Source organism: Oncorhynchus nerka, linkage group LG27 (genome assembly GCF_034236695.1).
Source record: "Oncorhynchus nerka isolate Pitt River linkage group LG27, Oner_Uvic_2.0, whole genome shotgun sequence".
Lineage (NCBI taxonomy): Eukaryota > Metazoa > Chordata > Actinopteri > Salmoniformes > Salmonidae > Oncorhynchus > Oncorhynchus nerka.
Genome location: NC_088422.1, coordinates 11,384,274 through 11,409,901, shown reverse-complemented (window position 1 = coordinate 11,409,901; position 25,628 = coordinate 11,384,274). Strand labels below are relative to the sequence as shown.

At 43.4% G+C, this 25,628-nt stretch overlaps 1 protein-coding gene across 11 annotated transcripts in view; it reads right to left on the bottom strand.

The window, feature by feature from the left end:
• The window catches only part of pdlim5a (PDZ and LIM domain 5a), a 131,666-nt gene that overhangs the window by 21,095 nt on the left and 84,943 nt on the right, over positions 1–25,628 (bottom strand). For 6 of the 11 annotated variants that reach the window (XM_065011381.1, XM_065011380.1, XM_065011383.1 and 3 more), the window contains 2 exons: positions 25,032–25,068; positions 5,541–5,690 (listed from right to left, as the gene is read on the bottom strand). In XM_065011381.1, the coding sequence (XP_064867453.1) occupies positions 5,541–5,690; positions 25,032–25,068 (187 nt within the window). The remainder of the gene's footprint in view (positions 1–5,540; positions 5,691–25,031; positions 25,069–25,628) is intronic. The other 5 variants (XM_065011385.1, XM_065011387.1, XM_065011389.1 and 2 more) reach the window with 2 other exon arrangements.

Below are 25,628 nucleotides of genomic sequence, written 5' to 3'. Positions count from 1 at the left end.
ACCAGTATAGCAGGGCTGATCTAGGACCAGTATAGCAGGGCTGATCTAGGACCAGTATAGCAGGGCTGATCTAGGACCAGTGTAGCAGTCCTGATCTAGGATCAGTGTAGCAGGGCTGATCTAGAATCAGTGTATTGGTGCTGATCTAGGATTAGGTCTCCCCATCTGATCTTATTCAAATCAAATCAATGTTTATTGGTCGGATACACAGGGTTGCAGATGTTATCGCAGGTGTAGTGAAATGCTTATGTTTCTAGCTTCAACAGTGCAGTAATAATACCTAGCGATACAGAACAATACACACACAATCCAAACAGTAAAAAAAAAAGAAGAAGAAGAATATCAGAACGAGCAATGTCAGAGTCCGGAGTATATATAGATACAACTACTGTACAAAACATTAGGAACACCCGCTCTTTCCATATGATCCCTTATTAATGTCACCTGTTAAATCCACTTCAATCAATGTTGATGAAGGGGAGGACCCGGTTTTTCAATTTTTGCCTAAAATGACATTCCCAAATCTAACTGCCTGTAACTCAGGCCCTGAAGCAAGTATATGCATATTCTTGGTACATTTGAAAGGAAACACTTTGCAATGTGTAGAAATGTGAAAGGAATGTAGGAGAATATAACACAATAGATCAGGTACAGGATAATACAAAGACAAACCCAACAGTTCTTTTGTAATTTTTTGTACCATCATCTTTGAAATGCAAGAGAAAGGCCATCATGTATTACTCCAGCCCAGGTGCAATTTAGATTTTGGCCAATAGATTTTGCAGCAGTGTATGTGCAAAGTTTTAGACTGATCCAATGGACCATTTCCTTTCTGTTCAAACATTTGTATCTAGACTGCCTAAATGTGCCTAATTGTTTTCTTAATAACTTTTCATGTTCAAAACTGTGCACTCTCCTCAAACAATAGAATGGCATTATTTCACTGTAATAGCTATTATAAATTGGACAGTGCAGTTAGATGAACAAGAATTTTATCTTTCTGACAATATCAGATATGTCTGTGTCCTGGGAAATGTTCTTGTTACTTACAATCTCATGCTAATCGCATTAGCCTACGTCAGCTCAACGTCCCGCAGGGGACCCACCGATCCTGAAGAAGATTTATTAAAGAAGGATTTTTAAGCCTTGAGACAATTGAGACATGGATTGTATATGTGTGCTATTCAGCGGATGATTGACAAGATGGTGCTGATAGACCTGGACACCCTGTTCTTGGCTCCTAATCAACTTCGCAATGACATCTGCTACATACAGTGATTCAGAAAGAGTTCAGACCCCTTGACTTTTTCCACATTTTGTTACGTTACTTTGTTGAACCACATTTGGCAGCGATTACAGCCTTGAGTCTTCTTGGGTATGATGCTACAATATTGGCACACCTCTATTTGGGGAGTTTCTTCCATTCTTCTCTGCAGATCATCTCAAGTTCTGTCAGGTTGGATGGGGAACGTTGCTGCACAGTTATTTTCAGGTTTCTCCAGCGATGTTCGATCGGGTTCAAGTCCCGAAGCCACTCCTGCGTTGTCTTGGCTGTGTGTTAGGGTTGTTGTCCTGTTGGAAGATGAACCTTCGACCCAGTCTGAGGTCCTGAGCGCTCTGGAGCAGGTTTTCGTTAAGGATCTCGCTGTACTTTGTTCCGTTCATCTTTCCCTCGATCCTAACTAGTCTCACAGTCCCTTCCTCATGAGGAAGGTGAGGAATCAGCCCAGAACTACACCGCAGGACCTGGTCAATGACCTGAAGAGAGCTGGGACCACAGTCTCAAAGAAAACACGGATTAAAATCCTGCAGCGCACGCAAGGTCCCCCTGCTCAAGCTAGCGCATGTCCAGGCCCGTCTGAAGTTTGCCAATGACCATCTGGATGATCCAGAGGAGGAATGGGAGACGGTCATGTGGTCTGATGAGACAAAAATATAGCTTTTTGGTCTAAACTCCACTCGCCGTGTTTGGAGGAAGAAGAAGGATGAGTACAACCCCAAGAACACCATCCCAACTGTGAAGCATGGAGGTGGAAACATCATTCTTTGGGGATGTTTTTCTGCAAAGGGGACAGGACAACTGCACCATATTGAGGGGAGGATGGATGGGGCCATGTATCGCAAGATCTTGGCCAACAACCTCCTTCCCTCAGTAAGAGCATTGAAGATGGGTCGTGGCTGGGTCTTCCAGCATGACAACGACCCGAAACACACAGCCAGGGCAACTAAGTAGTGGCTCCATAAGAAGCATCTCAAGGTCCTGGAGTGGCCTAGCCAGTCTCCAGACCTGAACCCAATAGAACATCTTTGGAGGGAGCTGAAAGTCCGTATTGCCCAGCGACAGCCCCGAAACCTGAAGGATCTGGAGAAAGTCTGTATGGAGGAGTGGGCCAAAATCCCTGCTGCAGTGTGTGCAAAACTACAGGAAATGTATGATCTCTGTAATTGCAAACAAAGGTTTCTGTACCAAATATTAAGTTCTGCTTTTCTGATGTATCAAATACCTATGTCATGCAATAAAATGCAAATTAATTACTTAAAAATCATACAATGTGATTTTCTGGATTTTTGTTTTAGATTCTGTCTCTCACAGTTGAAGTGTACCTATGATAAAAATTACAGACCTCTACATGCTTTGTAAGTAGGAAAACCTGCAAAATCGGAAGTGTATCAAATACTTGTTCACCCCACTGTATATGCGACCATACATTTTTTTATTTGATTTGAAGACAAATGATTTAAGTGCCTTTGAACGGGGTATGGTAGTTGGTGCCAGACATGCCAGTTGAGTGTCAAGAACTGCAACGCTGCTGGGTTTTTCACGACATCCAGCCAACTTGACACAACCGTGGGTAGAATTGGAGTCAATATGGGCCAGCATCCCTGTGGAACGCTTTCGACACCTTGTAGAAAAGATGTGTACAGCAGTAGTCATATTGGATAAGCCATGACTAGAATACAGTATATACATCTAAAGTGGGTAAAACAGTATGTAAACATTATAGAAGTGACCAGTGTTCAATGACTCTATGTACATAGGGCAGCAGTCTCTAAGGTGCAGGGTAGAGTACTGGGTGGTAGCCAGCTAGAAACAGTGACTATAGTTCAGGGCAGGGTACTGGGGGAGGCTAGTTACAGTCACTAAGGTTCAGGGCAGGGTACTGGGAGAGGCTAGTAACAGTCACTAAGGTTCAGGGTAGGGTACTGGGGAGGCTAGTAACAGTGACTAAGGTCCCAGGCAGGGTACTGGGGAGGCTAGTAACAGTCACTAAGGTTCAGGGCAGGGTACTGGAAGAGGCTAGTAACAGTGACTAAGGTTCAGGGCAGGGTACTGGGAGAGGCTAGTAACAGTGACTAAGGTTCAGGGCAGGGTACTGGGAGAGGCTAGTAACAGTGACTAAGGTTCAGGGCAGGGTACTGGGGAAAGCTAGTAACAGTGACTAAGGTTCAGGACAGGGTACTGGGGAAAGCTAGTAACAGTGACTACGGTTCAGGGCAAGGTATTGGGGAAAGCTAGTAACAGCGACTAAGGTTCATAGTAGGGTACTGGGCGGAGGCTAGTAACAGCGACTAAGGTTCATAGTAGGGTACTGGGGGGAGGCTAGTAACAGTGACTAAGGTTCAGGGCAAGGTACTGGGGAAAGCTAGGAACAGTCACTAAGGTTCAGGGCAGAGTACTGGGGGGAGGCTAGTAACAGTGACTAAGGTTCAGGGCAGGGTACTGGGAGAGGCTAGTAACAGTGACTAACGTCCAGGGCAGGGTACTGGGGGGAGGCTAGCAACAGTGACTAAGGTCCAGGGCAGGGTACTGGGGGAGGCTAGTAACAGTGACTAAGGTTCAAGGCAGGGTACTGGGGGAGGCTAGTAACATTGACTAAGGTTCAGGGCAGGGTACTGGGGGAGGCTAGTAACAGTGACTAAGGTCCAGGGCAGGGTACTGGGGGAGGCTAGTAACAGTGACTAAGGTTCAGGGCAGGGTACTGGGGAAAGCTAGTAACAGTGACTAAGGTTCAGGGCAGGGTACTGGTGGAGGCTAGTAACAGTGACTAAGGTTCAGGGCAGGGTACTGGGGGAGGCTAGTTACAGTCACTAAGGTTCAGGGCAGGGTACTGGGAGAGGCTAGTAACAGTGACTAAGGTTCAGGGCAGGGTACTGGGGAAAGCTAGTAACAGTGACTAAGGTTCAGGGCAGGGTACTGGGGAAAGCTAGTAACAGTGACTAAGGTTCAGGGCAGGGTACTGGGGAAAGCTAGTAACAGTGACTAAGGTTCAGGGCAAGGTACTGGGGAAAGCTAGTAACAGCGACTAAGGTTCATAGTAGGGTACTGGGCGGAGGCTAGTAACAGTGACTAAGGTTCATAGTAGGGTACTGGGGGGAGGCTAGTAACAGTGACTAAGGTTCAGGGCAAGGTACTGGGGAAAGCTAGGAACAGTCACTAAGGTTCAGGGCAGGGTACTGGGGGGAGGCTAGTAACAGTGACTAAGGTTCAGGGCAGGGTACTGGGAGAGGCTAGTAACCGTGACTAACGTCCAGGGCAGGGTACTGGGGGGAGGCTAGCAACAGTGACTAAGGTTCAGGGCAGGGTACTGGTGGAGGCTAGTAACAGTGACTAAGGTTCAGGGCAGGGTACTGGGGAAAGCTAGTAACAGTGACTAAGGTTCAGGTCAGGGTACTGGTGGAGGCTAGTAACAGTGACTAAGGTTCAGGGTAGGGTACTGGGGGAGGCTAGTAACAGTGACTAAGGTTCAGGGCAGGGTACTGGGGGAGGCTAGTAACAGTGACTAAGGTTCAGGGCAGGGTACTGGTGGAGGCTAGTAACAGTGACTAAGGTTCAGGGCAGGGTACTGGTGGAGGCTAGAAACAGTGACTAAGGTTCAGGGCAGGGTACTGGGGGAGGCTAGTAACAGTGACTAAGGTTCAGGGCAGGGTACTGGGGGAGGCTAGTAACAGTGACTAAGGTTCAGGGCAGGGTACTGGGGGAGGCTAGAAACAGTGACTAAGTTTCAGGGTAGGGTACTGGGGGGAGGCTGGCTAGTGGTGACTGTTTAATAGTCTGATGACCTGGAGATAGAAGCTGTTTTTCAGTCTCTCTGTCCCAGCTTTGATGCACCTGTACGGTCTCTTCCTTCTAGATGATAGCGACGTGAACAGGCAGTGGCTCGGGTGGCTGAGGTCCTTCATTATTATCTAAAAGGCCAAACTGATCCTAGATCAGCACTCACTATGTCTCTGCAGTGTTTACCCAGGGTAGACACCGGTTTTAAACTGTCATTTTGTTACAGGGGGTTGATACTTTAACCCCAGTGTTTTCTAGAGCTGTGGTCCAAGGCCTTAACGTACATTCCTCTACTAACGCCCTGCATCAATGTTCATTGAGAAAGTTTCACTAAAGCCCTGGACCAAGGCTAAACCAATCACATGTTTCTCATGTTCTGACCTCACCTGGCCAACCTTCCAATGGGAGGAAAATAATGAACGGTGTTTGCTGACTCAGAGCTTTTTATGATCAATTTCACAATCATTTGTTTGCTTTGTTGTACCTGTGAATAGGTGAGAGAGGAGCCGTATGTATTTGGTCTGTAGCAGAGGAGTCGTCATTGTGATGGACATCACTAGCTTCCCAATCCGACCCAATGGCTTGAATCTCTCCTAGGTCACCATCGCCCTCTAGTGGTGTCAAATGGGAACTGCTAGAGGAATGAAAAAGTTGTGGAACATGATAGAGCCACACGCCCTGATCATAACGTTTGTGCTTCACCATTGCATAAATATATATATAATCATCAAATCAAATGTTATTTGTCACATGTTTTGTAAACAACAGGTGTAGACCAACAGTGAAATGCTTAATTATGGGTATTTTTCCAACATAAAGATACAAAAATATACATACAGTACCAGTCAAAAGTTTGGACACAGCTACTCATTCAAAGGTTTTCTTTATTTTGACTATTTCCTACATTGTAGAATAATAGCGCAGACATCAACACTGTGAAATAACACATATGGAATCATGTACTGTAGGTAGGGGTAGTGACTAGGCAACATGATAGATGATAGACTGAGCTGTAACAGCAGCGTATGTATGAGAACGTGTAATGTGTGTGTGCATGCTGTGTGTGTGTAGTTTATGTGTGTTTGGGGTGTCATGTGTGTTAGTCCAGTGTATGTCTATGTGTGTGTTGTCTGTGGAGTCCAGTGTGTGTGTATGTCTGTGTGTGTGTATGTTTGTTAGTCCTGTGTGTGTATGTCTATGTGTGTGGGGTCAGTGTAAGTGTGTTAGTCCAGTGTGTGTATGTCTATGTCTAAGTGTGTTAGTCCAGTTGGGGTGTGTGTGTTGGGGTGTCAGTGTAAGTGTGTTAGTCCAGTGTGTGTGTATGTCTATGTGTGTGTTGGGGTGTCAGTGTAAGTGTGTTAGTCCTGTGTGTGTATGTCTATGTGTGTTGGGGTGTCAGTGTAAGTGTGTTAGTCCAGTGTGTGTGTATGTCTATGTGTGTGTTGGGGTGTCAGTGTAAGTGTGTTAGTCCAGTGTGTGTGTATGTGTGTGTTGGGGTCAGTGTAAGTGTGTTAGTCCAGTGTGTGTGTATGTCTATGTGTGTGTTGGGGGTCAGTGTAAGTGTGTTAGTCCAGTGTGTGTGTATGTCTATGTGTGTGTTGGGGTGTCAGTGTAAGTGTGTTAGTCCAGTGTGTGTGTATGTCTATGTGTGTGTTGGGGTCATGTGTGTGTTAGTCCAGTGGTGTGTATGTCTATGTGTGTGTTGGGGTGTCAGTGTAAGTGTGTTAGTCCAGTGTGTGTGTATGTCTATGTGTGTGTTGGGGTGTCAGTGTAAGTGTGTTAGTCCAGTGTGTGTGTATGTCTATGTGTGTGTTGGGGTGTCAGTGTAAGTGTGTTAGTCCAGTGTGTGTGTATGTGTGTGTTGGGGTCAGTGTAAGTGTGTTAGTCCAGTGTGTGTGTATGTCTATGTGTGTGTTGGGGTCAGTGTAAGTGTGTTAGTCCAGTGTGTGTGTATGTCTATGTGTGTGTTGGGGTCAGTGTAAGTGTGTTAGTCCAGTGTGTGTGTATGTCTATGTGTGTGTTGGGGTGGTGTTGGATGAAATTATGGTTGAAATGACTAATTATGTATACAGATAATAACTAGACCTAATATCTGATTCAAAAGTCAAAGCTATTGATAAGATTTCCATAAAAGAGACACACAAATAGTCAGACAGAAAAGGAAGGATTGTTTAGAAATTCCTCAAAAGAAGTGTCGAAAACTAGCGGGAGATTACCGTAATACGAGAACAAAGAGAATGGAAGGGAAGCATCCAAAATCTGACTCAGACAAAGAACCTGAATGGAAGCTGATATTACGGATATAGCAAGGAAGGGTTTTAAATTAGGACGATTTTCTGGGAATTCCCGGTGTCGAAGTTTTGGGACTACGGACAATTATAATAATAATGTTGAGAAAAATGGATAAGGTGAGTCAAAAGAAAAATACAAGATGGTTTATTAATTGTAATCCCAGCCGAGGCGGTTAACTAAAATTGATTTTAGATTGTAATTGACCTATTTGCATGTTTTGCCTGAAAAATACGGTCGCCAGTGTTTGTAAAAGATATGAAATGAACGTTTATTATGTGTTTTAGATAGAATTGAAAAAAGAAGTCATTAAAAATAATGGCGAGACAATTTCGATGTAAAACGCCATTTTGTCCAAAATGATCTGGTGGAATAATGTATTGAGATGGGAGTCGTATTTAAATAAATGTATCATAGAAGAGAAAGTCACCTAAAGTTAAATGTAGGGAATAACGGAGAGATACGATACAATTTTGGGCTATCCGGACGTTATAGCTATTTATGAATCGACTGACATATGATAAGTTTAGCACAAAACATGGTACGTTTAAATGTTAGAGTATGGTAAGTTGAGAAGTTGGGTTGGTTCTACTTTGATGATTAGAATTTAAAACTGAACGCAATCTGAATAGGGAATATATATTTTACAGAGGCAGGCAGATGTGTGATGACGTTTCACGTTGAACAACATCGTTCCTCAAATTTAAACCGAGAAAAGGGGTTGTGGCATTTAGAGGGAAAATGCGTGCATTATAGCTTAGAGTTACTTTTCAAAAGCGGCCAGAAGTTCCAAATACATTTCTTTCAAAAAAGGAGAAGTATCGTAAAGATGCTACAGCTTGCAACGGAAGTGCTAGGCACTCAATGGGCTATATAGTGCAACGCTTTGGACTATAAAATAGGCAAGAATAGTTTTAATCGTAAAAAGTTGTGATTGTTTTTCCGAGTATTGATTTTTGGTTAGGTAACGCCTGGGAATTCGAACTAGAAGTTAAAGTATCCTAAAAAACACTATCTATTTTCTCTGTTTTTCTTTACGGGGAAAAATAATGTCTTATCTTAAAGGGACAGTGCACGTCAATCACAGTGGTTTGAGTGTATGACAGTGTAAAAAATATTGTGGGACGACAATTTGAAGATAGAAAAATAAGTTACATGATACATCAAGAGATTTAAAACGATGTGAAGGGATTATCAGAATTATTGGGTGTCGTTGTAGTAGTAAAAGTTTGGGTTAAGGGGATTTCCCTGTTCCCAGTGACAAGGTATTTTAAAGGTGTACACTCACATAGGGGGTGGTAAATTATAATTCAGGATTTGAACAGATGTGATAAATTAGGTTTGGTTAATCGAACAAGAATTATTTACAATTCATTTAAAGTCGCTACGAATTGGGCTGAGGTTGAGCGCTTGATGATGACGTCACTAGCGGGGCACTTTTGTCGCCAGGGACTGGGGATAACAGAGAAAATTGTTTGTCTGTTAGTGTGTGTATTAGTGTTTCGAGTAACTTTTCAGGAGTTGATATAAATTACAAAATACATTTTTAACAGTAATTTGAGAGTTGCCAGGATAGTCAGGAAAGATGCTAAAAACTATCAGCTGATACCTAGGTAGGCATCAAGGTTTGTGGCGTTTGTTTGGATTGAACCATGTTAGGGAGAGAGAGACTGGATGTATGATTCGTAAAACATCGTGGTAATGGATTCCATGGTTGTGATTCCAGGTTTGATTGTTTATGTAACACCAGTGAATTTGAGCACTTTCAATTGTGTGGAATCTATAGAAAAACATAACTGCATATGTTTCGGGAAGTAAGCTAGGTTGAATTTGGTTATTCGAACTTTTCCCCTGATACGTAGACATGCGTGCTTAAGTAGGATTCTTCATTCCGGGACGGATGGAAGTTATCTAAAATAAGTCAATTAAAGGAGCCATGGGAGAATGCGAATGCATATTTATTAAATATCGGGGATCAAATTACCGATTTCTTACAGTGAGAAATGTACGAATAAACACATACATTGACGTTGTTTAAAACTTATGATTAATGATTTTAGTTAAAGGGGAATCAGCATTAGGTTTAGTTTATAGTTCACTTTTGAGTTTCGGAATCGGAATTAGCATAGTGAATGCTAGTTAGGAGTGTTGTGTTCTTCTGGGAATATTGATGTTTAAGGTGTATCAATTTTAGATGTTTCCTGGGTTATAATCTTGGGGAGAATGAGGCCATAAACGACCAAATTAAAACAGGTCTGCAAGTATATACACATAAAACCATTGTTAGGACTATTTGTTTTAGTGCAAAGGTATTTTAAAGAGGCACACTCACATATGGAACATTATGAGTTTTAATTATACAAGTGAATTTTCTTTAAATGTATGACCTATTGATCTTATCGTGACTGTCTTCTGAGGTCTGATCAGCCTCAGGGGAGAGTCATTTGTATAATGAATGTGGTCATATTAAGTTACTAGTTTTAAGGTAAATTCATTATAATGGAGTTTTGGTTGAGGGGTTAGAATTATTGTTTGAACCGCAAATGAGAAAGTGGTTCAGGATTCTGTTTTACAACATTAGCTGTGAAGTTTTTGAATGGGCTATTAATGATTTGGTATTGTAACAGAGAAAAAGTCATATTTATCATTGAGAATAAATAGGGGAAGATAAAATAGATTAAGCCAATAGGGCAGGGAATTACATAGAAAAATAAGTTGCAGTTTTTTAGGGGTGATAAATTACTGTAGATAAGGTATTCCACACTTTGCAACACATATGAAATCCATGTTATTGTCAGATAGAATACTGAGGGTCCCCGAAGGAGAGGGCTTGTTAGTGTAGGAAGGATTTTTAATATGGTTAGCATTTATTAGACTTTGTTTGATTATTATAAGTTTTTAAATAGTATTACATTTAACAGGAATAGAGGACATCTGTGATGATTTAGGATTATTGTTAGGATAGATAGATTAGATTGATTAAGGAAATGTAAGGACTTTAGAGAAAAGCCGCTCATAGACATGTTTTTTCTAAAAATCAATGATTTTAGATAAAGTCAAACAGTTAGAAGCTTAGTGGTATTTGAGAGATATGAGAGAAGGTTTAAATTGGTAAAAATATATATTTAAGAAAATATATAAGTAGCGCAGATAGTAAAAGTAGATAAGAAACTTGACAGAGTATTGTTACAGGATTGACATGAAGGGACGCCCAAGGGAGAATTGGACATGTGGAACATTTAAAAGGGGCTCCTACATGATGATGTTAGACATAAGGATAATTCACTAAATCTTACCTAAATCATTGTTTAAGAATAAGGCAAGGTTGTTACCTGGGCAGAGCCAGGTAACAAAGGGGGGATGGGTAAATTGTGTTCTAGAATAGGATGTGACCTACGGGATAATTAACTAATACATTTTTTTTAGCTAATAAACAGAACAAATGAGAAACTGTTTGTTAACCAAACCTGTATGTCCAAGATTTTATGCACTACAGGTGAACTACAGGTGAAGTCACTCAATCCAGTCCCATAGGCTTGTTGAGGGGACCATACCAAGGACTCCTGGTGACAGCTAGCTGAAAGAGCTACCCGGATTCATATCGCACTGCGGGAGGGTAAGACACAGAGACACTGTCGAACAATAACAGAGTTCGAGAGGAGAACTGGAATTAACAGAATTCTGGGGGCCATCTCTCGAATGAAAAATACCTTACCTGTCCTTTCCTCACTGTTGTTGTTCATAGAAGTGAAGATGTGTCTGGCTCTTGCTAAGCGATGTGTTCTAGGGGAGAGGGTGGGGCTTCACATGGAAGCTGTTCGTCTGAGCTGTCTTATCGTGGGTGACATATTCCTGATACAGCACGTCCTACTCGAGTGTGCGGAGAGTGGTAATTTGACCCATGGGTTAGACGATGAGGATTTTGTTCCAAAATAAAAGAGATATCGGTGCAGGTTCCCATATTAATTGTGGACACAGGTCATAGCTCATTGGGAGAGAGAGGGCTATATGAATCCACTCACCCAGTATGGAAGAAGGTAGAGTAGAGTGGCATAAAGATACGCTTAACCCTTTAAATAGAAATGAAGGAGGATCAAGGGTGGTGGTATGGAGATGACCAGGTCTTGGTCGACACCCTAGTACGGTTCTGGGTAGAGGAGTTTGGGCCGGTATGGTAAAGCTGTTCACGAAAGCAGGAATGCCAGATAATGACAGTTGTATTGATTTGCACTATTTAAATCCCCAGGTTCCTCCCTTTACAGTATCCAGAGGAGATAATTACTGTTTGGCCCGGTATAGTACTCATGGAAAATATGTGGGAGAAGTTAGTACTTGTAATAGAACAGAGAATGTTACCACTAAATAAGACCCTGTTGGATTTGAGAGGATGGTTAAACTCTGAAGATTTCAGTAAAGTAAGGTGGGCCAGGGCTGACATCTGGTGGTTGTGTGGGGGAACAATTCTATGATCAGTATTACCCACAGATTGGGTGGGGTCATGTGCGTTGGGGATGTCTTTTACACTCATTCGACACCAGGACATGAAGTTATCTAAACGGGAAAAGAGAAGCACTCCATCTGGGTCATTTGATGACAAGGTATACATTGATAACATTGGGGTTCCAGGGGAGGTGCCAGATGAGTCAAAGCAAGAAATCAGATCCTAGCAGGATTAGAGTTAAGCATTTCCGGGGCTCTACTCTCATAAGAACGTGGACTGGATTAATTATATTTATGATAATCAACAGCGCTTTAACAGGTATACCAGAGATGTTATTAAAGGTTTTGTAGAACAGACTGAAGCAACCAGCTGGAAGGCTTGGCAGAATAGAATTGCATTAGATATGTTAATGGCTGAAAAGGGAGAAGTATGCATGATAATCAGGACCATGTTTGTGCTTACATCCCAAATAACACAGCTCCGGACGAATCAGTGCCCGAAGCCTCAGCTGGTTTGACCACCCTGGCTCACGGGTTGGCAGAAACTCTGGGGTGGATACTTCTGACTAAATTGGGTCAACAGTGTGTTTGAAAGATGGAAAAATGTTATGATTACTGTGTTATGGGCTACCTTCACCTGTGTGACTGTGTTAGTTTTGTACGGACGTGGTTGATTGCGTGTATGTATGAAAGTTATTATTTCCAGGACTCTGGAGTAATCTATGACAATAGATGGTGCGGTGTGGGACGATTCCAGGTTCTGACCCGTGGAGGACTGAATGCCTGACTACAGGACAAGTGGACAAATCTGGATCTTTCATCATTGGGGAATTTATGTTTGATGAGACTAGTGTTGAGGATAGAATTAGATTGTACTTTGTTTCAATATTAGACTGTTTTTTAATAAAGATTGTAACAAAAATCCTGTTAAGAAGAGTTGTAATTCTGATGTAGGTTTAAGGGTCAAATTAAGGTTAAGGTTAGATTTGATTAATGATGGGTGAAGAGTCGGATAAACATTTATAATAATGTTGGTTCATATTTTTATTTTTTATGTTTGATAAAATTAGATGTAGATTTGAATGTATAATATTTGATCAAAGGGAGGATTGTTGGAGGAAATTATGGTTGAAATGACTAATTATGTATACATTCCAATCAGAACTGACTAGTCCAAATGCTATAATGTACTGTACATATGAATTTTCTCTCTTGCTCCCATTCCCAATTGTATATAATGTAGTCAGGAGTTTAGTAACAATGAAGGTCTGTGGCATCTCCAGGTGGCAGGAACGGACTATCTCCAGACTGTCTAGAATGCTGATTTATACTGACTGACCTTGACTTCAGGCGTGGAGCGAAGGCTCGAGAGCTATAGGGCCTCTCTACTGGTGAAAAGAGATAGAACGTTTAGAAAACGCTGACGTCATTTTCAGTTTATACCCTGTGGAAATATGTGTATGTGGGAGTACTCTCTTGAATTAAACGCTGTTACCTGGCTTTTAAGACTGGTCTCGATCTACTTCATGCATAATTAATGAACTTACAACTCATTAATGAAATAGAAAGAGTGCGAATTTGGTTTTGGCTACAAAACATATAGGAATTTGAAATTCCACAAACAGGTGGTCAGTGTAAGTGTGTTAGTCCAGTGTGTGTGTTAGTCCAGTGTGTGTGTATGTCTATGTGTGTGTTGGGGTGTCAGTGTAAGTGTGTTAGTCCAGTGTGTGTGGATGTCTATGTGTGTGTTGGGGTGTCAGTGTAAGTGTGTTAGTCCAGTGTGTGTGTGTACGTGTGTGTTGGGGTCAGTGTAAGTGTGTTAGTCCAGTGTGTGTATATGTGTGTGTTGGGGTCAGTGTAAGTGTGTTAGTCCAGTGTGTGTGTATGTGTGTGTTGGGGTCAGTGTAAGTGTGTTAGTCCAGTGTGTGTGTATGTGTGTGTTGGGGTCAGTGTAAGTGTGTTAGTCCAGTGTGTGTGTATGTGTGTGTTGGGGTCAGTGTAAGTGTGTTAGTCCAGTGTGTGTGTGTATGTGTGTGTTGGGGTCAGTGTAAGTGTGTTAGTCCAGTGTGTGTGTGTATGTCTATGTGTGTGTTGGGGTCAGTGTAAGTGTGTTAGTCCAGTGTGTGTGTATGTGTGTGTTGGGGTCAGTGTAAGTGTGTTAGTCCAGTGTGTGTGTATGTGTGTTAGTCCAGTGTGTATGTGTGTGTTGGGGTCAGTGTAAGTGTGTTAGTCCAGTGTGTGTGCATAGAGTCAGTGCCGGAGAGTTGAAAAAGGGTCATTGCAGGTAGTCCGGGTGGCCATTTTATTATCTATTTAGCAGTCTTGTTTAGCAGTCATGGCTTGGGGGTAGAGGTTGTTCAGGGTCCTGTTGGTTCCAGACTTGGTGCACTGGTACCGCTTGTCATGCGCTAGCAGAGGGAACAGTCTATGGCTTGGGTGGCTGGAGTCTTTGACAATCTTTTGGGCCTTCCTCTGACACCGCCTGGTATAGAGGACTTGGATGGGTGCTAGGCACTACCCCCTGTAGCGACTTGCGGTCGGGGTGCATTGCAGTTTCCGCACCAAGCGGTAATGCAGCCAGTCAAGATGCTCTCAATTGTGTGTAACAGGGTTGAAATAGATATCCCTAGTTGTGTGAGTTTTGTCATAATGAAGCAGCCAGGTTATGTATATGTATGAACAGTTGTGGCGACACCTGCTGTATTATTGGTGCAACTGCATCTCCGTGCGCATGATCTCGCAGCATCCAGCCAAAGAGTTGTTCAACTTTGATGGAGGTTATGTATCGTGCTCCATGCTACACCCAGTGTTTTCCCTTTTAAATAGATATCTGATGTATGTTAAAGGCTGAAAACGATATTGTTTTCTAATCACTATCGATGTTGACATGTTATGTGATAGTGTTACAGAGTTGTGTCCTGTATTTACAATTTGATGGACATTTACAAAGTTAGCACGTTGCTGTACGCTAAAGGCTAGCTAGCATCTGTCCTGTACTTTCCTTGCTAATGAGGTTCATCACCTTGTGAAGTGTACATTTATTTATTTTTTCATGTCACTCAGATTTCATGACAGATTTGCAGTTGCTCTGAAGTTTACACATTGTGTTGTGTGTATGTCTGCAGAATAAACCGTGAAAGAGAACAGCACTGTGTCCTTTGTCGATGAGCGATATGAGAGCCTTTACAGGTGCAGCTCTAGAACGTGTTCAGGATCCTTACAAGCTGACCACATCGCTCGCGTTGCAAAATAAATGTAAACATAAGTTATTCCATTATTGCACCCCCACTGCTCGCGCGAACGAGCGTCTGTGTTGCCAAGCGCTAAAATAGAAGTCAGTTCTATTTGTGACACTGAACACGGGGCAAGTCTTGCCTCTCCCATCTCCTCATTGCTTTATAGAAGCAGATACTCAGGTGCCATCTCTTCATTGGTTATACCCACGTGGGTGATTGAAAGATGAATGAAAGTTAGATGCCAGTCACCATATAACGTCCAAAGAAGAAGAAGCCTGGAAGGAGGACAGATGACGAGAAACGATTATGTTGACCGTTTTATGTGTGGATTAATTGTTGGAGTAGAGGACCAGGTGCATTTTAGGTAAAATAACAACTCAACGTTTATATCCCAGGACAAATTAGCTAGCAAGAGCAAGCTAGCAACAGCAAGCTAGTCAGCTAAATTGAATTCTATTTGTATTAGTCACATTCACCTTACAGCCCCTAACCAACAATACGGTTAAAAATTCAAAATAAATACAGAGAAGAATAAGAAATAAAAGTAACAAGTAATTAAAGAGCAGCAATAAAATAACAATAGTGAGACTATATACAGGGGGTACCGGTACAGAGTCAATGTAGAGACTATATACAGGGGGATACCGGTACAGAGTCAATGTAGAGACTATATACAGGGGGATACCGGTACAGAGTCAATGTGGAGGCTATATAGAGGGGGATACCGGTACAGAGTCAATGTAGAGACTATATACAGGGGGATACCGGTACAGAGTCAATGTAGAGACTATATACAGGGGGTACTATAATGTAGAGACTATATACAGGGGGTACCGGTACAGAGTCAATGTAGAGACTATATACAGGGGGTACCGGTACAGAGTCAATGTAGAGACTATATACAGGGGGATACCGGTACAGAGTCAATGTAGAGACTATATACAGGGGGATACCGGTACAGAGTCAATGTAGAGACTATATACAGGGGGTACCGGTACAGAGTCAATGTAGAGACTATATACAGGGGGTACCGGTACAGAGTCAATGTAGAGACTATATACAGGGGGATACCGGTACAGAGTCAATGTAGAGACTATATACAGGGGGATACCGGTACAGAGTCAATGTAGAGACTATATACAGGGGGATACCGGTACAGAGTCAATGTGGAGGCTATATACAGGGGATACCGGTACAGAGTCAATGTGGAGGCTATATACAGGGGGTACCGGTACAGAGTCAATGTAGAGACTATATACAGGGGGATACCGGTACAGAGTCAATGTAGAGACTATATACAGGGGGATACCGGTACAGAGTCAATGTAGAGACTATATACAGGGGGATACCGGTACAGAGTCAATGTAGAGACTATATACAGGGGATACCGGTACAGAGTCAATGTGGAGGCTATATAGGGATACCGGTAGAGTCAATGTAGAGACTATATACAGGGGGTACAGAGTCAATGTAGAGACTATATACAGGGGGATACAGAGAGTCAATGTAGAGACTATATACAGGGGGATACCGGTACAGAGTCAATGTAGAGACTATATACAGGGGGATACCGGTACAGAGTCAATGTAGAGACTATATACAGGGGGATACCGGTACAGAGTCAATGTAGAGACTATATACAGGGGGATACCGGTACAGAGTCAATGTAGAGACTATATACAGGGGGTACCGGTACAGAGTCAATGTAGAGACTATATACAGGGGGATACCGGTACAGAGTCAATGTAGAGACTATATACAGGGGGTACCGGTACAGAGTCAATGTAGAGACTATATACAGGGGGTACCGGTACAGAGTCAATGTAGAGACTATATACAGGGGGTACCGGTACAGAGTCAATGTAGAGACTATATACAGGGGGTACCGGTACAGAGTCAATGTAGAGACTATATACAGGGGGATACCGGTACAGAGTCAATGTAGAGACTATATACAGGGGGTACCGGTACAGAGTCAATGTAGAGGGGCACCGGTTAGTTGAGGTAATATGTACATGGGGGTAGAGTTATTTAAAGTGACAATGCATAGATGATAACAACAGAGAGTAGCACGATGCAAAAGAGGGTGGGTGGCAATGCAAATAGTCTGGGTAGCCATTTGATTAGATTTTCAGGAGTCTTATGGCTTGGGGGTAGAAGCTGTTTTAGAAGCCTCTTGGACCTAGACTTGGCGCTGCTACCGCTTGCAATGCGGTAGCAGGGGGAACAGTCTATGGCTTGGGTGGCTGGAGTCTTTGACAATTTTTAGGGCCTTCCTCTGACACCGCCTGGTATAGAGGTCCTGAATGGCAGGGAGCTTGGCCCCAGTGATGTACTGGGCTGTTTGCACTGCCCTCTGTAGTGCCTTGCGGTCGGTATGCTCTTGATGGTGCAGCTGTAGAACCTTTTGAGGATCTGAGGACCCATGCCAAATCTTTTCAGTCTCCTGAGGGGGAAGAGGTTTTGTCGTGCCCTCTTCACGCCTGTCTGGTGTGTTTGGACCATGATAGTTTGTTGGTGATGTGGACACCAAGGAACTTGAAGCTCTCAACCTGCTCCACTGCAGCCCCGTCGATGAGAATGGGGGCATACTCGGTCCTCTTTTTCCTGGAGTCCACAATCATCTCCTTAGTCTTGGTTACGTTGAAGGAGAGGTTGTTGTCCTGGCAACACACGGCCAGGTCTCTGACTTCCTCCCTATAGGCTGTCTCATCGTTGTCGGTGATCAGGCCTACCACTGTTGTGTAATCATCAAGCTTAATGATGGTGTTGGAGTCGTGCCTGGCTGTGCAGTCATGAGTGAACAGGGAGTACAGGAGGGGGCTGAGCATGCACCCGAGGAGCCCCTGTGTTGAGGATCAGTATGGTGGATGTGTTGTTACCTACCCTTACCACCTGGGGGCGGCCTGTCAGGAAGTCCAGGATACAGTTGCAGAGGGAGGTTATTAGTCCCAGAGTCCTTAGCTTATTGATAAGCTTTTAAGGGCACTCTGGTGTTGAATGCTGAGCTGTAGTCAATGAATAGCATTCTCACATAGGTGTTCCTTTTGTCCAGGTGGGAAAGGGCAGTGTGGAGTGCAATAGAGATTACATCATCTGTGGATCTGTTGGGGTGGTGTGCAAATTGGAGTGGGACTGGGGTTTCTGGGATAATGGTGTTGATGTGAGATATGACCAGTCTTTCAAAGCACTTCATGGCTAAAGAAGTGAGTGCTACGGGTCGGGTAGTTATTTAGGCAGGTTAGCTTAGTGTTCTTGGGCACAGGCACTATGGTGGTCTGCTTAAAACATGTTGGTATTAGAGACTCAGACTGGGAGAGGTTGAAAATGTCAGTGAAGACACTTGCTGGTTGGTCAGCGCATGTTCGCAGTACACATCCTGCTAATCAGTCTGGCCCTGCGGCCTTGTGAAATTTGACCTGTTTAAAGGTCTCACTCACAACGGCTTTCGGAGAGTGTGATCACACAGTCTTCCGGAACAGCTGGTGCTCTCATGCATGTTTCAGTGCCACAGTGTTAGGGACCATGCCAAATCTTTTCAGCCTCCTGATGGGGAAGAAACGTTTTCGTGCCCTCTTCACAACTGTGTGGGTTGTGGAGAGACTCACTTAGCTGTCATCAAGACAAAGGGTGGCTACTTTGAAGAACCTCAAATATAAAATGTATTTTTATATGTTTAACACTTTCTTGGTTACTACATGATTCCATATGTGCTATTTCATAGTTTTGATGTCTTCACTATTCTACAATGTAGAAAATAGTAAAATAAAGAAAAACCCTGGAATGAGTAGGTGTGTCCAAACTTTTGACTGGTACTTTACATACCCAAAAATGCTAACCTCCTTTGTTATTGTAAATGCATCCAACAAATGTGTAGAGTCACCAGCTTGATGTTATCATTGGTGGTATGAGTATAGGACCAAATACTAAACTTTTTACTACTTTAATACACATGTTGGTGAATTTGTCCCAGTATTTTGGGTCCCCTAAAATGGGGGGACTATATACAAAAAGTTCTGTAATTTCTAAACTGTTCACCCGATATGGATGAAGATACATTCAAACGAAAGCTGTCAGTCTTCACTTTACCCTCATAGTCATGATATCATTTCAAATCCAAAGTGCTGGAGTACAGAGCCAAAACAACAAAAAATGTGTCACTGTGCCAATACTTTTGGAGCTCACTGTATGTCCACAAAGGGACATAGTGCAGAGTGAGGAGTCGAAAGGTCAAAGGTGAAAAGGTCAGCAGTCAGAGAGTGGATGAGTGTGACTGTGCCTGACCTGGCCGTCGTTTGTCTCAGCTATAATGGGAGAACTATTGTCAGAGAGAAGAAGAAGATAGAAAGGGTGAAATGAAGGCTTCTTATCTTTATTGAAACATCATGACAACTCATGATGATATCACATTCAAAGCACATAACAGAAGTTGAGGCTAATATACCCTGTACATAATGTAATGTATTAAAGAGATTCTCCGGTACATTTGTATACTTTTTAGCCAGTATTTCTGAAAGTAGCGCTCTCTCTCTTTCTTCTCTCTCTCTCTCTCTCTCTCTCTCTCTCTCTCTCTCCCTCTCTCCTCTGTCTCTCTCTCTCTCTCTCTCTCTCTCTCTCCTCTGTCTCTCTCTCTCTCTCTCTCTCTCTCTCTCTCTCTGCTGTGGATGCATGATGTGGCTCTTCCTATAATTTTTGTTATCATCACAATACACAGTCTTTTAAGTTATAAAAATTCAATCCCAGGGATGAAATGATACTAGCAGAAGTAGTCTGTTTCTAACAATAATACAACTTTTATTTTCTCCAGAAAAACGTCCCATTTGTCCTCCAAGAGTGTCTGAATACCTTTCACAGAAAACACTTCCCCAGGACATGCCAGAGTAGGAGTGCAGTGGGGAGGAGACAGGTTAAAGAAGGATTTTTAAGCCTTGTGACAATTGAAACATGTATTGTGTATATGTGCCATTCAGAGGTTGAGTGGGCATGACACAATATTTAAGTGCCTTTGAATGGGGTATGGTAGTAGGTGCCAGGCACACCGGTTTGAGTGCGTCAAGAACTGCAACGCTGCTGGGGTTTTCACGCTCAAGAATTTCCTGTGTGTATCAACAATGGTCCACCATCCTAAGGACATCCAGCCAACATGACACAACTGTGGAAAGCATAGTAGTCAACATGGGCCAGCATCCTCGTGGACTGCTTTCGACACCTTGTAGAGTCCATGCCCCAAAGAATTGAGGCTGTTCTGAGGGTGTTCCTAATGTTTTGTATCCTCAGTGTATGTATTTAATATGTTTGATTATTCTGTTAACCACAGCAGCAGGCCCACTGTAGCCGTCCAACCCTGTAATCAAGGGTCCTCTGCCCAAAAACGGTCCACTTTTTGTTGGCAGTGTCTGTTTTAATTGAATACCCAACAGTACACATACATTTCATGAGGAATCTACACCACAATGGAAATAACCCTTATGGTTTTATTGTCTTCAATCCCCAATAATATTGTGTGTCACAGGCTGGAGCAACTTATACTTTTAATGGTCACATGATACAGTACAACCAATCAACCAATCAGCCAGTCAACCAATCAACCATCAGTAGACACTGTATCAGGTTTCAAACATGACCCAACTGTTACACTAAGATATTGCATCTCTCTGAAGAGCTATGTACTACAGAACATTATACTATAGATAAATATACTATAGACCATTATACTATAGATAAATATACTACAGACCATTATACTATAGATAAATATACTATAGACCATTATACAATAGAGAAATATACTACAGACCATTATACTATAGATAAATATACTATAGACCATTATACTATAGATAAATATACTATAGACCATTATACTATATATAAATATACTATAGACCATTATACTATAGAGAAATATACTACAGACCATTATACTATAGATAAATATACTATAGACCATTATAGTATAGATAAATATACTATAGAACATTATACTATAGAGAAATATACTATAGAGAAATATACTGTGAGATTGTGAGCCAAACTGGGTAGTAAAATTAGACTGGACACAGTCGATGACATTTGGGATGGCAGTTGTGCTCTAGGCTTATACGCACGCAACACACACACACACACACACACACACACACACACACACACACACACACACACACACACACACACACGTGGCAACCCGCAGGGTCCGAGTATGAGCCCCTCCCGCAACCAAATTAATGATTTTCTTTAAGAAAAAAAGAAAAAAACATAGTACAGAGAAACCTGTTTTATAGATAATCTGGTGCTATTTTACACATTCTGCCATGAGGCTGAGAGAAAAAGATAATTTCCTGTGATTCGAAAAAAAAATCATGGCTTATGAAATCTTCATACGCTATCTGGGGGGCACGATCTTCAGAGGGACCCCAACCCCAAAATCTTGGGTGGGGCCCTGCCTTGCGGGGGCTGCGTGGGGGGTGTACTACACCAGTGACACACTCACACAAACAGAGGGCACTATTGGAGGGTAAGGACGTTGAGTGTGCGTGCAGACACCCCGTGATGCCAGTCTCTCAGCTTGGTGTATTTCGGTCCGATCACCTGGGTGTTCACCTTTTTCGCTCTGCCACCCACCCGGAAAGGAGTGAGGAGAGAGGAGAGAGGGAGAGAGGAGTAAGGAGAAAGGAGTGAGGAGAGAGGGAGAGAGGAGAGGGGGAGAGAGGAGTGAGGAAAGAGGAGTGAGAAGAGAGGGAGTAAGGAGAGAGGAGTGAGGAGAGAGGAGAGAGGGGGTAAGGAGAGAGGAGTAAGGAGAGAGGAGGAGGAGAGAGAGGAGTAAGGAGAGGAGAGAGTGAGAGAGAGGAGAGAGGGAGAGAGAGGAGAGAGGAGTGAGGAGAGAGGAGAGAGAGAGAGGGGGAGAGAGGAGTGAGAAGAGGGAGTGAGAAGAGAGGGAGTAAGGAGAGAGGAGTGAGAAGAGAGGGAGAGAGGAGAGGGAGAGAGGAGTAAGGAGAGAGGAGTGAGGAGAGAGAGGAGTAAGGAGAGAGGAGTGAGGAGAGAGGAGAGAGGAGAGAGGGAGAGAGGAGTAAGGAGAGAGAAGAGAGGGAGAGAGGAGAGGGGGAGAGAGGAGTGAGAAGAGGGAGTGAGGGAGAGAGGAGAGAGGAGTGAGGAGAGATGGAGAGAGGAGTGAGGAGAGAGGAAAGAGGAGAGGGAGTGAGGAGTGAGGAGAGAGGGAGAGAGGAGAAGGGGAGAGAGGAGTGAGAAGAGGGAGTGAGGGAGAGAGGAGAGAGGAGTGAGGAGAGATGGAGAGAGGGGTGAGGAGAGAGGAAAGAGGAAAGAGGAGAGGGAGTGATGAGAGAGGGAGAGAGGGGTGAGGAGAGAGGAAGAGGAGAGGGAGTGAGGACAGAGGGAGAGGAATGAGGAGAAAGGGAGGAGAGAGGAGAGATGGAGAGAGGAGTGAGGAAAGAGGAAAGGGAGTGAGGAGAGATGAGTGAGGAGAGATGGTTGAGGAGAGAGGTAGTGAGGAGAGAGGAGAGAGGAAAGAGAAGAGGGAGTGAGGAGAGAGGAGTGAGGAGAGATGGTTGAGGAGAGAGGAGTGAGGAGAGAGAGAGAGGAAAGAGAAGAGGGAGTGAGGAGAGAGGAGTGAGGAGAGATGGTTGAGGAGAGAGGGAGTGAAGAGAAAGGGAGTGAGGAGGAGAGACGGAGAGAGGAGTGAGGAGACGGAGTGAGGAGAGAGGAGTGAGGAGAGATGGTTGAGGAGAGAGGTAGTGAGGAGAGAGGAGAGAGGGAGAGAGGAGTGAGGAGAGAGGGAGTGAGGAGAGAGGAGAGATGGTTGAGGAGAGAGGGAGTGAGGAGAGAGGAGGAGGAGAGAGGGAGAGGGGAGAGGGGAGAGGGGAGAGGAGTGAGGGAGAGAGGAGTGAGGAGAGAGGGGAGAGGGAGTGAGGAGTGAGGAGTGAGGAGAGGGGAGAGAGGGGTGAGGGAGAGAGGGGAGAGGAGTGAGGAGAGAGGGGAGAGGAGTGAGGAGAGAGGGCGAGTGACAAAGAAAGTCAAGAAGAGGAAGAGAAAAGAAAACGAGAATATGAATAAAACTATATATGGAAATATAAACTCAAGTTGTAGAAAGCTACGCCATTATGACACATTATGATGCGTTAAGACACTGTTATGGATACGTCATGAACCACACTTCAAGTGTTACCCGAAAAGCTGAATAAAGGACAAATGGATGAACATGGAATGAGTTGCTGGTCACAACAATCCAGGAAGCATGAGCACATCACACACGGGTGAGCATTCCAAATAGACCAACAGGCCCTGGTCATAAGCAGTGCACTGTACAGGAAATAGGATGCCATTTGGGACGGAAACAAGAAGCCATGCACATCCCCAGTCATGAAGATGCTTCTATAAGGAAAGACAGTGGTCATTATTCAAATGAACACGTTAACGACCACAGCATGATCAAGCACTGCCATATCCACGTGGATACCAAGACAAAACTGCAAGGCGAACGCAAATCATGACCACAGCATGACCACAGCATGACCACAGCACTATAATCACCTACACACCACAGACTGCACCATGTTCACAAGAAAACCACAGAAAGCAACACACACACACACACACAGAGGTAGTATGTCGAACATACTGTAGTAAATATTGTCACATTTGGCAAACACATTATTTTGGAGGACCTCATTTATAACTCTGTTCTCTCATGGGAATCCACTACAGACAGTCCACACTGCAGGGTGACGTTTCCACTAGGTACAGATCTAGGATCAGCTTCCCCTCCCCAATCCTAACCTTATTAACAAATAATAGGAAAAATGCTAAATTGACCCAAGATTTGCATCTTGTTGTGGGTTGATGCCAGCCACTAGGCTCACCCCAGAGCCACATTCACTACAACTATGCTAAGCACAGGCCCAGAGTCAGACCTCTCAGATTGAAACGGTTTACTGTAACTCCGGCTACGCCAGGTTTATCTCAAGTGGCTTCCTCCCTCTAATTTGGTGGTCAACTAAGCATGCAGGAGTTACTGTAACAGGATTTGGGCATTTGGGATAGTGTGTGTGGTGTGTGTGTTTAGATATTCACAGGATGAATGTCCCATGTAACTACCAGAGTGCCCATTGTGATGACCGAATGCCCATTGTGACTACTAGATACCCCATATGACTACTAAATTCCCCATGTGACTACTAGATACCCCATATGACTACTAAATGCCCCATGTAACTACCAGAGTGCCCATTGTGATGACAGAATGCCCATTGTGACTACCAGATACCCCATATGACTACTAAATTCCCCATTGTGACTACTAGATACCCCATATGACTACTAAATGCCCCATGTAACTACCAGAGAGCCCATTGTGAGAACCGAATTCCCATTGTGACTACTAGATACCCAATATGACTACTAAATGCCCCATGTAACTACCAGAGAGCCCATTGTGAGAACCGAATTCCCATTGTGACTACTAGATACCCCATATGACTACTAAATTCCCCATGTGACTACCAGAGTGCCCATTGTGACTACTAGATACACCATATGACTACTAAATTCTCCATGTGACTACCAGAGTGCCCATTGTGATGACCGCATGCCCATTGTGACTACTAGATAACCCATATGACTACTAAATTCCCCATGTGACTACCAGAGTGCCCATTGTGACTACTAGATACACCATATGACTACTAAATTCTCCATGTGACTACCAGAGTGCCCATTGTGATGACCGCATGCCCATTGTGACTACTAGATACCCCATATGACTACTAAATTCCCCATGTGACTACCAGAGTGCCCATTGTGACTACTAGATACCCCATATGACTACTAAATTCCCCATGTGACTACTGGATGCCCAATGTGACTATTAGATTCCACACGCAACCCCATCATCCAAATAGTAACTGTAACGACAACAACAACAACAGCACATCCATGCAAATTAAGACCACCGCGGTAAGAGCCGACCAACCGAGAGAGAACGATCACCAAGCACTTACTTTGTCTTGTTCTCCGCATCGCTCTCCTGTGCTTGCTCTACATAGGAGAGAAGAACATAACATAGCGTCACTCCACTCATCAGCACTTTTTTGAATATATTCACATTAATAGAACCATAGAAATATAATTACTAGAAGGGGTTGTCTTCATTCAAGTCAATGAGGACATAATTGGTGGACCATTGAACAGGAAGTACAGAAGTAAGTGTCCCGGTTAACCAAAAAGTAGTGCAGGAAGTACAGAAGTAAGTGTCCCGGTTAACCAAAAAGTAGTGCAGGAAGTACAGAAGGAAGTGACCCGGTTAACCAAAAAGTAGTGCAGGAAGTACATTATTCAAATTGTGCTCGCTCAATAGTAAACTAAACTGCTATTACATAAGTGTTAATAGAAAAAAATCCCCTTCTTGTAATTATCCTGTATCTCTATGAATAGAACTCTACTTCTTAGGTAGAACCTAATAAAGTAAGCTACTGCATTATCACCAATGACCATCGATGACACAAGCATGAGAATGATTTTTGGTTTTGTGGTTTAATTCTATCATGCATTTGATAGGCCTGGGTACAGGTAAAATATGTGTCCCAAATGGCATGGCA